General features: G+C 45.0%; 2 protein-coding genes and 1 pseudogene across 2 annotated transcripts in view; 1 reads left to right on the top strand and 2 right to left on the bottom strand.

Moving 5' to 3' along the window:
* The window catches only part of SNUPN (snurportin 1), a 43,361-nt gene that overhangs the window by 25,789 nt on the left and 1,277 nt on the right, over positions 1 to 16,295 (bottom strand). The window lies entirely within an intron of this gene.
* Positions 5,920 to 7,117, bottom strand: IMP3 (IMP3, U3 small nucleolar ribonucleoprotein). The gene has a single exon (XM_018066123.1). The coding sequence runs from the start codon at positions 7,015 to 7,017 to the stop codon at positions 6,463 to 6,465; it is 555 nt and encodes a 184-aa protein (XP_017921612.1). The 5' UTR covers positions 7,018 to 7,117; the 3' UTR covers positions 5,920 to 6,462.
* LOC102190173 lies at positions 11,031 to 11,708 on the top strand (annotated as a pseudogene).

The following is a 16,295-nucleotide window of genomic DNA, read 5'->3' as shown; positions in this document are numbered from 1 at the left end:
GCTTGTTTGTGATTAACTGGTCAATAAAAGATGGAGCTTATGTTCTGACCCAACAGCTGGGAACAACAATTTCTTAAATATTCCAAGTTAAAATACCATAGTAATTTGAAAAAGGTTGAAGTGTTATTAAGGGCACGTTTTCAAACTTTAACAAAGGTTTTGACTCATCAGTGGATTGTTAAACTAACTTAGTAGGTTGGGACCAGCATTTTAAAAAATTAATAATGACACATATTTTTATAAAACTTTTGTTTCAGTTATCTACATATTAGTACTTAACCCCTCTAGGAAGCTGGCCTAAGTTGTGATGGCACACCAGGCTCCCAGAGGCTGAGGAAAGCTGACCATTCCTTTTTTTAAGTTTCTTTCTTTTCCCCTTGTGATGAGAAATTTTAGTATCTTACCTAGCATGCAGAGTAGGGATCAAACCCAGGCCCCAGCAGTGAAAGTGCTGAGTCCTAACCACTGCCAGGAGGGAATCCCCAAGCTGACCTTTCCTTGATTCACTGAATTTGGGGAAGAAATTATTTTCAGTTCACTGGGCTCTTTGTCCAAGCCTCTTTCTAAGAGAGGTTAGTGTCACTCCTTTTCTCTTTAATGAGACCATTTCAGTCACTCTTTGATTAAGAACACTGCTTTTTTTTTTTTTTTTTTTTAAGAACACTGCTTTTTAAAGCTGTTTCTTTCCCCAAAACTTGCTGCAGGTATAAATGTCAGACTGAGATCACACAAAACTATAATTTATCTTAGCATAATGCACAATCTTCATAGAAAAGTTGGAAAATACTGAAAAGCACAAAGAAAAAGACTAAAATCCCAACACTACTACTACCCAGAGACAATATTTTTTCCATTATTTTGTCTATGCTGATATGTCTTCAAAAAAATGGGACAGTATTAGTACTATTTTACATTTTATTTGTTAACTTTTTGAGTCCTTAAATATCTTGTTACAATAATTTTTAATAGTTGTGCTTCATCATAAAGATATCCGGTAATTTAATAGGTCCCGTTTGGACATATTTTCAGTTCTTCCCTATTATTCTATTTTGGGGGCTTCCCTGGTGGCTCAGACAGCAAAGAATCTGCCTGCAATGCAGGAGACCCAGTTTTGAACCCCAGGTTGGGACAATCCTGGAGAATTCCCCTGGAGAAGGGAATGGCACCCCACTCCAGTATTCTTGCCGGAGGACCCTGGCGGGCTAAAGTCCATGGGGTCGCAGAGTTGGACACGACTGCGCAACTTAAACACACACATACATGGTGATGAAGATCCCTGTAATTAATTTTTTGCAAATATCCATAATTTATTTATGCTGAATTCTTAGAAGGGGCAGTTCTAGGTCAGAGGGTGTATAATATATGTTTATAAGTTTCTTGATACATGTAAAACCGCTCTCCTGAGAGCTTGTACCAATTTGCCCTCCTGGCCCCTGTGTAATAAATTTTTTAAAATTATTTAAATTGGAGGATAATTACAGCATTATGGTTTTTGTGATACATCAACATGAATCAGCCACAGATATATATATATCCCCCATCCTGAACCCCTCTCCCACCTCCCTAGTCTTAATATCAATTTTGCCTTATATATTACCACAGAGACATTACTTTATCAACAAAGGTCTGTCTAGTCAAGGCTATGATTTTTCCAGTGGTCATTTATGCATGTGAGAGTTCGACTATAAGGAAAGCTGAGTGCTGAAGAATTGATGCTTTTGAACTGTGGAGTTGGAGAAGACTCTTTGAGAGTCCGTTGGACTGCAAGGAGATCCAACCAGTCCATTCTAAAGGAGATCAGTCCTGGGTGTTCATTGGAAGGACTGATGTTGAAGCTGAAACTCCAATACTTTGGCCACCTGATGCGAACAGCTGACTCATCTGAAAAGACCCTGATGCTGGGAAAGATTGAGGGCAGGAGGAGAAGGGGATGACAGAGGATGAGATGGTTGAATGGCATCACTGACTCGATGGACATGAGTTTGAGTAAGCTCTGGGAGTTGGTGATGGACAGGGAAGCCTGGCATGCTGCGGTTCATGGGGTCACAAAGAGTCGGACATGACTGAGCGACTGAGCTGAACTGAATTACCACAGAATCTTTACTTCTCTATGGTTAACAGATCAGAGACAGAATGCCCATTCTATTTTCTGTAGGTTTCAGTTTCCTCCTTAGCATGCTTGATTCCAAATTCTTGGTCAGTTTCCAGAGGTCTGGATTGTGGCTCTGTTGCCACAGGGTGCAGTAGCAGTCAGTTGGAAAGAGTCAGGAAAATAATAGAGCCATATGATGATAAAATGACCTGATGTACCAGTGAGATGTTATTCTTTCCGAAAAGAAAGAACTATATTGGAAATTTCTCCAAGTCATTGTGTAAAGAAAGACATGTTTCAAAGCTCCACGAAAAATAGGCAAGTAAGTGGGAAGAGAGTAAAGGACTAATCAAAGGCAGCAGAGAGAACATGAAAAATTAAACTTTTTACAATCTTTTTTTAATCTGGAGCCATTCTGTCAAACTAGAGGTCACAGATAAGAAAATTTATATTGTAGTTGTTGAGTGTGTTTGGGGATGTTGCTCATTTGGGTGCATCAATTTGTTGCCTGGCAAGTCATAAACTTGTTGTTGGCTTAGTTGCTAAGGCGTCTGACTCTTGCCACTTCACGGACTGTAGCCCACCAGGCTCCTCTGTCCATGGAATTCTCCAAGAAAGAATACTGGAGTGGGTTGCCATTTCCTTCTCCAGGGGCACAATTCTTAATCCATTAGGCTTTTTTGTGTAATATGTTTATCCCCCTGCATTTCTGTGACCTGGGGAAAGAGGATGGGAGCTCAGCTCACATGCCAGGAACTTCTGTAAGGGCTTTACAGGAATTATGCCATTTAGTCCTCTCTATAATTTTTAATGTCAGTACTAGTATTACCCATCTCCCTTTTCACTCTTATAAACTGTGGTATGTATATGGTGGTGGTTTAGTCTCTAAGTCGTGTCCAACTCTTTATGACCCTATGGACTGTAGCCTGCCAGGCTCCTCTGTCCATGGGATTTCCCAGGCAGGAATACTGGAGTGGGTTGCCATTTCCTTCCCCAGGTGTGTGTGTGTGTGTGTGTATAAAACAAAATTTGTCATTTTAGCCATTTTTAAGTGTACAATTCAGTGGCATTATATTTGCAATGTTGTACAACCATTATCACTATCTCCTTTTTTTTTTTCATTGTCCCAATCAGAAACTCTGGACCCATTAAATAATAAGTTCCCATTCTTCCCCCCACTCTATATAACCATATTTGTGACAAGGAAAGTGGAGGTACATAGAGGCCAGGTAAAATAATCTTTACACAGCTAGTTGGGCACAGACCTGGAGGCCTTCTAAATCACTTGTTTTGCAGGGTTTTATTTTGGTTTTTTTTTTTTGGTTTGTTTTTTAAGCCCAAAGTTTCTGGTTACAGGTTCTGGTAAGTTATTTCTTTCCGCACTTTCTCCCCAAAGAGAGAAGAAATAGCTTTTCTAAAGAATCTTGAATTTTATTCCTAACTTTCTAAACCAAGTTTCCTTCACAAGAACTTTGAAGTTGTATCTGCTTGAGTGATAAGGGCAGGATTCAACTACTCCAAAGGGACCACCAGTCTGCCTTGCCCTGTTGGGTCTAGTGAGAGCTGGAGGGCTGCAGGAGGTTTCTGCCTTTTGGAACCACCAAATCCTCCCCCGGAAGATCCCTAATTCTAAGAGCCCTGAGGACACTCCTCAAATGGGCAAGAGATTCTGCTCAGCCACCAGAGCTAAGGAGTGGGATTCTTTCTTCTTCCTTTCTTAAAGGAATGGCACTGAAAAGAAAACAGCCTTTGGAGCTGCATGAGCCTAGACCTGAGCCCCAGCTTTGGACAAGTTCTCCTCCCAAATTTGTTTGCCAAACTGAAAATGTCTAAATACCACCACCTACCTGTAAGGGTTGTTAGGAAAAGAAATGGTAGCCTAGCATAGACAGGACCTCAGTGAATGTTAGTCACACCTTGGCAACTCAATGCCTGTTCCTTGTTCAGTTCAAACCTTTACACCCCGTTGGGGACCAACCATGTTGTCTAGAGCTGCTCTTCTCTGCTGGCTTGGACACTGAGGTTCAGGAACTCTCTCTAAACCCTGATGTTTCCCAAGGGCTGGCTGTGACAATGTTTGCACTTTTTTTTGTTTGTTTGGACATGCCCTGTGCCATGGGACATCTTTGTTCCTGACCAGGGACTGAACCGGCATCCCTTGCATTGGAAGCACAGAGTCTTAACCAATGGCTCGCCAGGGAAGTCCTTGCATAACTCTTTTTTAAATTATTATTTGGAGGCTAATTACTTTACAATATTGTACTGGTTTTGCCATATATTGACATGAATCTGCCGTGGGTGTACATGTGTTCCCCATCCTGAACCCCCCTCCCACCTCCCTCCCCATCCCATCCCTCTGGGTCATCCCAGTGCACCAGCCCCGAGCACCCTGTATCATACATCGAACCTGGACTAGCGATTCATTACACATATAATAATATACGTTTCAATGCCATTCTCCCAAATCATCCCACCCTCTCCCTCTCCCACAGAGTCCAAAAGACTGTTTATACATCTGTGTCTCTTTTGCTGTCTCGAATACAGGGTTATCGTTACCATCTTTCTAAATTCCATATATATGTGTTAGTATACTGTATTGGTGTTTTTCTTTCTGGCTTACTTCACTTTGTATAATAGGCTCCAGTTTCATCTACCTCATTAGAACTGATTCAAATGTATTCTTTTTAATGACTGAATAATATTCCATTGTGTATATGTACCACAGCTTTCTTATCCATTCATCTGCTGATGAGCATCTAGGTTGCTTCCATGTCTTGGCTATTATAAACAGTGCTGCGATGAACATTGGGGTACATGTGTCTCTTTCAGTTCTGGTTTCCTCGGTGTGTATGCCCAGCAGTGGGATTGCTGGGTCATGCTGGGTCATATGGCAATTCTGACTCTTAAAGGAAGCATTCTAGCTCCACCACCTATTGGCTATGCAATCTGGGGTAGTTTGACCCATCTCTGCCTCAGTTCCCTTATTTGAAAAGTAAAGAACTGGGCTCCCATCATTGAATTGTTGGATTAAATGGATTAAGATATGTAATGCACTAAGTGTCTGACATACAGTAGAAGCATTTGCTATTATTGTCATCTCCAGTGTCACCTCCTCTTGTTTCTTCACCAAATGTTGCCTTACACCTGGGGAGATGGAGATGGTACAGGTAAAAGCAACCCACTGGTCTTGGCATTCTGTTATTTCCCTTGTAGTGGTAATGAGTAAATTCGGTAGTCTTCCTTCCAGTGAGCTGGCTGCATTAGAACAGATCTTCTCCCTTCATGTTCTTCCATTGTCATCAGGCTAGGCTCCCTGACTCCCAATCCATCTTTTGTGTCCCTCAATAAAACCCACTCTAACTGGGCAACTAACCTTTCTCTAAATTAAAGGCTGGGCAGGTAGTGATGGTGGGCAGTGATGGATAATAGCTGTGCAGCTGCTGCTCTGGGCAGGCAGCCCTGGAGCCTCCCCAGGGCTCCACTCCTAAGAACTTTCCAAGACCCTCCTGGGCTACTTCTAACCGCTAGATAAGCTACAGGGTGATTATTTCCTTAGGCAAGCAAACACTTCAGCCCTCTAATATGGTATTTCCCGAGGCTGGAATAGCAACAGGAAGTCCTGTGGGGAAGAGTTCTGCCAAAACACTCATTCTGAGGAAGGGATCAGTAAACTGACAAATCTGGTCAGCCCTGTACAACATCCTGCAACCTCCACACGTGGAACCCAGGGCAGGTCTCACCCACAGGCAGCTCGCTGCCGTCACTATTCTTCTGTGGGTTCCTGAATTCAGAGAGATGCGACCTTATGTGACAAACCCAGACAAAAATTTGCACTTAAAAAGCAGTTAGGCCATTTATTGGCATTAGGAGAGCATTCCTTTATACAAGAGAAAGAACTCTGAACACTAAAATCTCATCTATTTTATGAAAACTTGAGACCAACCTCTACGACATCTGTACACAGTTTAATCACGAACAAGAGCAAGGATTCGAGTTAAATAAATTAAACCACACTGTCCTGTTACAAGAAAATGAAACGAAAGCTGGGGGCGGGGATAGGTCCTCCCCAATCCCAAGTCCTTGCATTCACACCGCAATATTTCAGGTACAAGAACAAAACAAGTCCCCAGTGCAGCACAAAACCGCTTCCCATTGTTTCTTATGGCAGTCACTGAATTACCAATTGTCGGAAAGCTAAGAAAATTTCGTGGAAAAGGGCGTACCCTTTGGCTCCATGCGTGGCCTGTAGCTGAGGAGGCAAGTTCTTAAGAACCAACGACTGGCTGATACACTCTTGGGCAGATGCACCTTCACAGACTCTCAGGCTTGTGTCTCAGCTTCCCCATGCAGTCCTGGCAAGGGGAGGTCCGCTAGGCGTCCAAATCGAAGTCATCACGCTCCTCATTGTACTCCAGCACGTGCCGCTTGATCTTGGACGAGTCAACCCAGGTGACAAAGTCCTCCATGCTTCGCGTGACAAGGAAGGCGGGGTCGGTGACCACGTCGGGGCCCACGCGCACGTGGCCCTGCTCCACGAATGCCACGGCGGCCTGGAGGTGCTGCGCCATGCGCAGCTTAAGCAGCACAGTGGGCAGGCGGCGGCGGCAAAAGGACGAGGCCGTGACGAAATCGCAGAGCTCCAGCGATCCCCGCGTGGGCACTAGGCCGAGAGCATACAGCTTATCCAGCAGCGCGGCCGAGGAGCGCACGCGAAACGGGTCGCGCTCCGGCAGATCGCGCAGACGCCGGGCCAACTCGCGCACAGCACGGCTCAGCTGGTTGTAGCGCGTATAGTCCTCGCGCCGCTGCAGCCGATAACGCCGCAACACGCGTAGCTCATGCAGGTTGTGATCTGTGACCTCCCAGTTCAGGAAGTCCACCTGCTTGAGCAGCTTCTGCTCGTGAAACTTAAGCTTCCGCACCATGATGGCGGCTCAAACGTTGCCGGACCGGAGGCTCAGCGCGCATTCCGGCTGCAGCGCGACTTCCGCCTCAGTACTGCTAGACCCGGCCGTCTTGGGGACCCTGCGCCAATGAAAGGAAGATTCAGGGCCAGGCCTCCCATTTCCATTGGTCAGGGTGAGGCCACGCCCCGTGTTCGTATCTCGCGTTTCTTCTCCGCGTTCTCTGAGGGAGGAGGAGGGAAGAAACGCTTGGAGAGGCCTGGGATGGGAGGGGCGGCTTCCTAGGCGAGTCTGCGCTGTTTTAAGTTACCTAGTGCCGTAATTATTTCCTCTCGTTTAGGTTTCTGTCATTCAGGGCCTCTCTGGAGAGCCTCTTCCAGAAGAGCTAAAGAGGATAGTTCCGGGAAAGAGGGGTGACCGCTGCGCTAATATGGATATACTGTGCTAACAGACCTTGGCGGGGGTTGGGGTGGGGAGGGGCTGTCCTCCCACCGTGTTGGGGCTTCTTAGAGCCGACAGGGGCTGATCGGATATCCCCACGGCCTACTAACCGCAAGTCAATTTACGAGGCGGGCGGAGCTTTTTCACCCTACCAATTAGGGCTTGAAGCCACTGAACCTATTCAGTACTGATTCCCAGGCTACCTCTGCACGCCCAGAATCACGATCTACACAGGAGTCACTTGAAAATCTGTATTGTTAACAAGAATGTCAGGTGATTCATAAAATCCAGTAAATTTGAAAAACTTGGATAGTACAAATCCTGCCTCTTTAATCTGGGCTGAAAAGAATTAGCCTGACAGGTTGGATTTCTGGAGTATTTAGTGAACGGACAACACTTTTTCTGCAAATTGTATCTGTTTTAGTTTAGTATAGCGCTAACAGGACTAACTTCTTTATTTACCCAAGACTTTGACGCCACCTAGCTTCTTTGCCTATAATTTTATTTTTGTACGCTTTTCATTGTTTTTTAAAGATACAATATTTGATATGGGCGATACTATATGTAACATAAGTGAGATACAAGAATACTTGTGGACCCAACAGCCAGTTTAAGAAAGCATCACCAGGACCTATTCAACCACTCTCCCAGTCAGAGGTAAAAATATCTGCTCTCCTGAATTTAGAGTTTATCTTTGCCTTTTGTTTAAAAAGAAAAACAGTTTTATCATTTTATGCATCCCTAAGTATACTGAGAATTTTCTTACTTGAAGCATAGCCCATGGAACAGCAGAGAGCTGTTGAAAATGCAGAATTTCAGACCCCATTCCGGACTTACAGGATCAGAATCTTCATTTAACCAGATCCCCAGCATGATATTTGAGAAGTGTTGCTTAGATGATACCACATATGGAATTTTTTTATATATAGCAACAGTTGCTTTTAAAAAACTGCATTATACTCCATTGTTTTGTTGTTATTCACTTGCTCAGTTGTGTCCGACTCTTTGCAGCCCCACAGATGGCAGGCTTCCCTGTCCTTCACTATCTCCTTGAGTTTGCCTAAATTCATGTCCATTGAGTTGATGATGCCATCCAATCATCTCATACTCTATTGTTCTCCTGCCTTCCTAGCATCAGCGTCTTTCCCAATGAGTTGGCTCTTCGAATAAGGTGGCCAAAGTATTGGAGCTTCAGCATCAGTCCTTCCAATTAGTATTCAGGGTTGATTTCCTTTAGAATTGACTGGTTTGATCTCCTTGCAGTCCAACGGACTCTCAAGAGTCTTCTCTAGCATCACAGTTTGAAAGCATCAATTCTTCAGCGCTCAGCCTTCTTTATGGTCCAACTCTCACATCCATATATGACTACTAGAAAAACCATTGTTTGGTTCTATCCAATTTATTAATCCATCTCCTGCTGGATTTTTTTTTTTTTGGATTGACTATTTTTTAGCAGTGCTACATTCCTGTAGGTTTCCTGTTGCACCTATGCAGTAGCTTCTAGTATACATCTTGAATTACTGAGTTGTAAAGGATGCGTGCAGAGGAGGTGATGGCACCCTACTCCAGCACGACTGAAATGACTTAGCAGCAGCAGCAGCAGCAGCAGCGGATGCGTGAACATGTAAAGCGCACGGTCAGCTTTACTAGCTGTTGTCAAATTGGTTTCCAAAGGGGCTGTACCAATTTATTTTCCTTTGTCACTACATGAGAGTTCCCTTTGCTCCTCATTCTTGACAGTGCTTGGTTGGTAGACTTTTTATATATTTGTGAATCTGATGAGTGTGTGATGGTATTTTACTGTGATTTTAATTTACATTTCCTGATGAATAAAGGTTTCATATATGTTTCTTCCTCTGTGGAATGCCTCTTTGTGTATTTTTCTATTGGTTTGTGGGGTAGGTAGAATAGTGACCCCTCTCCCAAGATGTCCACCCAGAGCCTATGAATGTCACCTTATAGGAGAAAAGGGATTTTGCAGATGTGATTTAATTAAGGATCTTGAGACAATGACATTGTCCTGGATTAACTGAGTCAGTCTCATTAATCACAAGTGTCCTTAGAAGTGAAAGAGAGAGGCAGAAGAGTCAGGGAGATACGATGATGCATGCAGAAGTCTGAGGTGTGATTTCTGACTTGGAGGATGATTGGGAGCCAGGAGCAGAGGAACGTGGGCAACCTCTAGAAGCTGGAAAAGGCAAAGAAATGGATTTTTACCTAGAGTCTTCAGGAGGAACATGGCCCTTGCTGACACCTTGATTTGAGCCCAGTGAGATCCAGTTTGGTTTTCTGGTCTCGAACGCAGTGAAAGAATAAATCTGTGTTGTTTTAAACCACTAAGTTTGTGGTAATTTGTTGCAGCTGCAATAGGAAACATACAGATTGTTTGTTTGTTTTCTGCTTTATTTGAAGGTGTTCTTTGTATATTCTAGATCGTAATCCTTAGCTAGTTATCTATGGTGTGCAAATATCTTTTCCCAGTTTGCACTTCACCCCCACACTTCATATTCCCCCAGCCTCACTCCCTTCCATCTTCAGCCTTTGTTCAGTGTGTGCGGGAGGACTCTTGGTTAATTCCCTTCTCCCCAGACAATAAACATAACAAATAAGTAAATTATATTTGTTGGCAGGTGATAAGTGTCATATAACAAAATTGAGCAGGATATAGGAGAGCTTGGGGTGAGGATGGGCTGTAATTTTAAACAGGGCATGTGAAGGTAGGTCTTACTGAGAAGGTAATATTTCATGGTGGGTTAGCCATGTGGATATCTAGAGAAAGAGCATTTCAAGAAGAGGAAGCAGTGAGTACAAATACCTTAAGATAGAAATGTGCCCGGCATCTCAGAAGAGGAATAACAAAGCCGTGTTGGCTGGAGCAGAGTGGGCTAGTAAGTGAGGAAAGGGGGCTCAGATAACAGAGGCTCCACAGGCTCTCTTAAGGTCTTTGGTTTTTAGGTTGAGTGAGATGAGGACATTGGAGGGTTTTGAACTGAGAACTGACATCTAACTTATGTTTTAAAAGAACCACTCTGACTGCTATGTTGAGAACAGACTGTCAGGAGGCAGAGGTGGAAACATAGAGGCCATTAGGAAGTTGGAGTGATGCAAGTGAGAAGGGTGGTAGCTGGGACCAGGAAAGCAGTTGTGAGATGCCAATGAGAGATGAGTTCCAGAATAAGGAGAAAGGTCAAAGGATGGCTCCAGTTTTGAACCTAAGCAAGTGGCAGAAAGTACTCATTACCTGAGATGGGGGATATTGCCAAATAGAACAGATTTGGGTGGCAAGATTAGAAATTCAGCTTTGGACATGTTGGGTTAGAGATGTCTACTAGACATGCAAAGAGAGATGGCAAGGAGAATGACTTGTAAGTCTGGTAAGTCTGGGGTTTTATTTTTTATTTTTCTTTTTTGCCAAACCTCGAGGCACGCAGGATCTTAGTTCCCCAACCAGGGATAGAACTTATGCCCCCTGCGTAAGTCCCAACCACTGGACCACCAGGGAGTTCCCTCAGTTTGGTATCAGCCCAGAGAAAGGCCTGGGCTGAAGATTTAAAATTTTGGATACTATTGGCAGAAAGATGGTGTTCGAAGCCATGAGTCTGGGTGAAATTGTCAAAGAAGTGAAAATAGAAAAAGACAAGAGGACCACACTACTAGTATGCACTCTGGTGTCAAGAATTATTGACTTTTGTCCCCTTCTGGCATTCAAGATGTTGACGCAGGGTGCGAAATTCTAGATTTCCTTGGGTCTTCCCCTTGGAGCCATGATCAACTGTGCTGACAACACAGGAGCCAGAAATCTGTATATAATCTCTGTGAAGGCAATCAACGAATGACTGAAGAGACTTCCTGCTGCTGGTGTGGGTGACATAGTGATGGCCACAATCAAGAAAGGCAAATCAGAGCTGAGAAAGAACATACATCCAGTGATGGTAATTTGACAATGAAACTCATACAGGAGAAAAGATGGTGTGTTTCTTTATTCTGAAGATAATGCAGGGGTCACAGTAAACAATCCCTGGAGGAGGAAATGGCAGTCCACTCCAATACTCTGTGCACGGACAGAGGAGCTTGGCGGGCTACAGTTCATGTGGTCACAAATAGTCTGACACGACTGAGCAACTGAGCACATAGTAAACCGTAAAGGCAGGATGAAAGGTTCTGCTGTTATAGGACCAGCTGCAAAGGAGTGTGCAGACCTGTGGCCCGGGATTGCATCCAGTGCTGGCAGCATTGCATGCTTCTTCGATGTATTTGTAAAAAAGATGTAAAATAAAAATTATTTTCTCCCCCCCCCACCCCGGAAAACAAAACAAAACAGAATTATTGGAGAGAAGTGGATGAACCCGTGTAGTAGAAGGGAAACCAGGAGAGTATGGCTGGCCAGTGAAAATGAAGAAAGTGTATCCAGGGGGAAGGAGTGATCAACCTGGTCAAATGCTACAGAGAGCCTAAGTACAAGAGAAGGGCTGAGAATAACCATTAGGTCATTGATGGCTGATAAGAGTTTCAGTGGAGTGTGAGATTGAAAGAATGGCTAGAGGGGTTTAAGAAGAGAAAGGGAGGAAAAATGTTGGAAGCAGCTGTTAGAGATGGCTATTTTGAGGAATTTGCTGCAAAGGTGAGCAGATAAAGGGACTTGCTAGATGGTCCAGTAGTTAAACATCTGCCTTGCAATGCAGATCCCTGGTCAGGGAACTAAGATCTTACGTGCCCAGGGCAACTAAGGCCACAAGCAGCAACTTCAGAGCCCTTGCTCTCTGGAGCCCATAACATGCCATAACAAAGAACAAGTAAGACCTGATGCAGCCAAAAAAAAAAAAAAGCAGAGGTGGGGTGCGGGGGGCGGGGGGGAGGAGTAGTTGTTGGGAGGGAAGTGGAGTCAAGAATCTATTTTTTTAAGGTGTGCATTGACTCTTCCCTCAATACCGACATCCCGTTGGTTGTCATTCCAGTCTGTTCTACCCCCATAAAATCCCAAATTTGCTTCTCCCCAGACCATTACCTCAGGCCTTCATCATCTCTTGAATGCATTTCTGTAGTAATAGTCCAATGTGTCTACCATGCTAGCCGCCAGCGGAATCAGCCTGGAAACCACTGGCCATAGTTCTCCCTTGCTGATTCCTTTTCTAAAGGAGGAAAGCTGGGATGGGAGATGGATGCTGTTTCCTGTGTCTGAGTCAGGGTCCCAGCAGGAAAGAGAGAATACACTCCAATTAGAATAACACGAGGAGAATTTAATAAAAAATTTCCCAAAGGAATGGGCAGGGTGTGGGGAAACCACAAAGGTTAGTGCAGTTGCCTGAGAGTAGTAACTGTGGGTCCTGTTACCCATAGGTTTGAAGAGAGTTGAGAATACAAAATATAGGTTCTGGAAATCTCTGTGAAGCTTAAGAGTGAGCTTTCCTCATGAACCTGAAAATAGGGTGGCCACTGTGAGACAGAAACCACCTCCTCCCTCAACATATGGAAGTAAATCTAAGGTGTAAATGTGTATACATATGTGACTTGGGCTTCCCTGGTGGCTCAGTGGTAAAGAATCCACCTGCCAATGCAGGAGTTACGGGTTTGATCCCTAATCTGGGAAGATCCCCCATTCCATGGAGCAACTAAGCCCATGTGCCACAACTAATAAGCCTGTGCTCTAAGCTGGTACTCCACAAGAGAATCCACTGCAACCACTCTAGAAGCTTCTGCACCACAACGAGAGAGTAGCCCCACTGGCTGCAGCTAGAGAAAGCCTGCGTGCAGCAACAAAGACCCAGCACAGCCAAAATAAATAAAATTATCAAGATGTGACTGAAGCATTTGGGAACCAACTAAAGACCATCAAGGTGGTTGCTGGGGGTCCCTCTGAGGGGTGGGGTTAGACTGAGCGCCGGAGATACTTTCAAATGGTGGTGTTGGAGAAGATTCTTGAGAATCCCTTGGACAGCGAGGTGATGAAACCAGTCAATCCTATAGGAAATTAACCCTGAATATTCACTGGAAGGACTGATACTGAAGCTCCAATGCTTTGGCCACCTGATGTAAAGAGCCAACTCATTGGAAAAGACCCTGATGCTGGGGAAGATTGAGGGCAGGAGGAGAAGGGAGTGACAGAGGACGAGATGGTTGGGTGGCATCATCGACTCAATGGACATGAGTTTGAGCAAATGCTGGGAGACAGTGAAGGACAGGGAAGCCTGGCATGCTGCAGTCGATGGGGTCACAAAGAGTTGGACACAACTGAGCGACTGAACAACAACTAGTAGGGTGAGTAGAAATCCCATCGATTGTCAGGAAGCAACAGTTAGAACTGGACATGGAACAACAGACTGGTTCCAAATAGGAAAAGGAGTATGTCAGAACTGTATATTGTCACCCTGCTTATTTAACTTATATGCAGAGTACATCGGAGAAGGTGATGGCACCCCACTCCAGTACTCTTGCCTGGAAAACCCCATGGACGGAGGAGCCTGGTAGGCTGTAGTCCAAGGGGTCGCTAAGTGTTGGACACGACTGAGCAACTTCACTTTCACTTTTCCCTTTCATACATTGGAGAAGGAAATGGCAACCCACTCCAGTGTTCTTGCCTGGAGAATCCCAGGGATGGGGGAGCCTGGTGGGCTGCCGTCTATGGGGTCGCGCAGAGTCAGACACCACTGAAGCGACTTAGCAGTAGCAGCAGCAACACTCAACAAGCACTAAGGGAGTAGCTGCTTCTGTTAAACCAAGTTTGGAGAGAGGTTCTGCAAATGGAAGAGAGATCACAGAAAAGGGGTGTCCCAAAAGCAGTTGTGGGAAACATTCAGGCTCTGGTCCTGGCGATCCTAGGCTGAACTGAGTCCTCAGAATCAAGGCTGCACCTATGGCTGAGGGGACCAGACCTCAAGGTTTCTTGGCTGAGAGAACCATTGGTTCTTCCCATCCTGGGGCATTCAGTTTCACCGGACTCAAGTGGGTAACCAGAAGTTACCCACTTCTGGTAACTGGGTTTCCCAGGGAGCAGCTCAAATTCCCTTGGTCTATTGATGCGTAAATTCAGGTGTGCCTGGACAGTTGAATTTCTCTTTGCAAAGTAATACCTGGGCTTTTGGGGTTTGCACATAAACCTTTATTCTGGTCAAATGCCAGCTCTGCGTGGGGCATTGGATCTACTCACTGAACCAGTGAAACTGGCTTTTGGAGCCAGAAGCCTGCAAATTACACCCTTCCAAACAACTCAAGGTGGGGAATTCCCTGGCAGTTTAGGGGTTAGGGCTCTGTGTTTCTAGTGCAGGGGGCATGGGCTCTATTCCTAGTTGGGGAACTAAGATCCTGCATGCTAAGCCGCCAAAAGAAAAAAAAAAAACAAAATAAAACAACAGCCCAAGGTGCCCACCTTTACAGCACCACCTTGTGCGAGTTAATCTACAACAAGTGGGAAGTATGAGCATGAGGGGTAAGGAGGTTCTAGTTAGAGGAGGTAGACAAGGCTCAGGGCATAGCCAGGAAGGGCAGTAGGGGCTGAAGTCTTTGTTCATCTTAGGTACCTCCTGTTGACTTAAAAAAATTGCACAAAATGAGAGTTGCAAGTTAAGTTTTATCTGGGGCAAAACGCAGATTGTAGCCTGGGAGACAGCACCTCAGACAGCTCTGAGAAACTGTTCCACAGAGGTAGGGGTTGGGGGGAGGACAGTATATGCGTGATTTTGGTAAAGGGGGAGTACATTGTAATCAAGCAAATATTTTTTGTAGAAGTTTCTGCTAGTCTTGTGAAGCTTCTGTTAATCAGCATTAAGGATTTTAGTTTTAGTGCTTTTCTTAATATGAGGAGATACAAGAATTGGGGTCATAAAATCAGCTCCTGAGAATATCTATCTGAAGACCTGTCCTGCCAGTTTTTCCCTGAGCACAGAGTGCATCATTTCTGCTTTCCACCCTGAACTCCTTCAGGGGTGTTGAAGGTCAGTGCTGCAGCAGCACATGCTTTAATCCTTATAGAGTTAGATACGGAGAAGGCAATGGCACCCACGCCAGTCCTCTTGCCTGGAGAATCCCATGGGCGGAGGAGCCTGGAAGGCTGCAGTCCATGGGGTTGCTGAGGGTCGGACACGACTGAGCGACTTCACTTTCACTTTTCACTTTCATGCATTGGAGAAGGAAATGGCAACCCACTCCAGTGTTCTTGCCTGGAGAATCCCAGGGATGGGGGAGCCTGGTGTGCTGCCGTTTATGGGGTCACACAGAGTTGGACACGACTGAAGTGACTTAGCAGAGTTAGATAGGTAGATGGCAAGTGCCAATTTGTAGTCGACATTCCTCCTCCAGGAAGCGTTCCTTGATCCTTGCTCAACCCAGGCTGGGATAGGTGCCCTTCCAGTCACATTTCGTGGCACATCGATTTATTTTCCTGATCCATCTGAACTTCCGGTAGGTGAGGACAATGCCTTATTCCTCTTTGTAGCCCAGGAGGCCTGGTACAGAATACTCAGTTAATGTTTCCTTGAGTACATGATCAAATGAATGAGACAAAGACAATGAATGAACAGAGGACAAGAGTTGTTAGGTCGCTCAGGCGTGTTCAACTCTTTGGTACACCATGAACTGCAGAATGCCAGGCTTCCCTGTCCTTCACTATCTCCTGGAGTTTGCTCAAACTCATGTTCATTGAGTTGGTGATGTCATCAAACCGTCTCATTGTCCTCCTGCCCTCAGTCTTTCCCAGCATCAGGGTCTCTTTCAATGTGCCAGCTATTCTTATAAGACAAGAGGGTAGATTGTAAACTCTCCAAGGCAGGCACCCCCACTACCTTTTGGTACCCTGATCCCCAGTGCCCAGCACAATGTCTGGCAGAATCAATGACCAGGGTCAAGAACCCTTTACCTCTTCCCAG

Source organism: Capra hircus, chromosome 21, assembly GCF_001704415.2.
Source record: "Capra hircus breed San Clemente chromosome 21, ASM170441v1, whole genome shotgun sequence".
NCBI lineage: Eukaryota > Metazoa > Chordata > Mammalia > Artiodactyla > Bovidae > Capra > Capra hircus.
The sequence above is the reverse complement of the archived record's forward strand: the minus strand, read 5'-3'. Positions and strand labels throughout refer to the sequence as shown.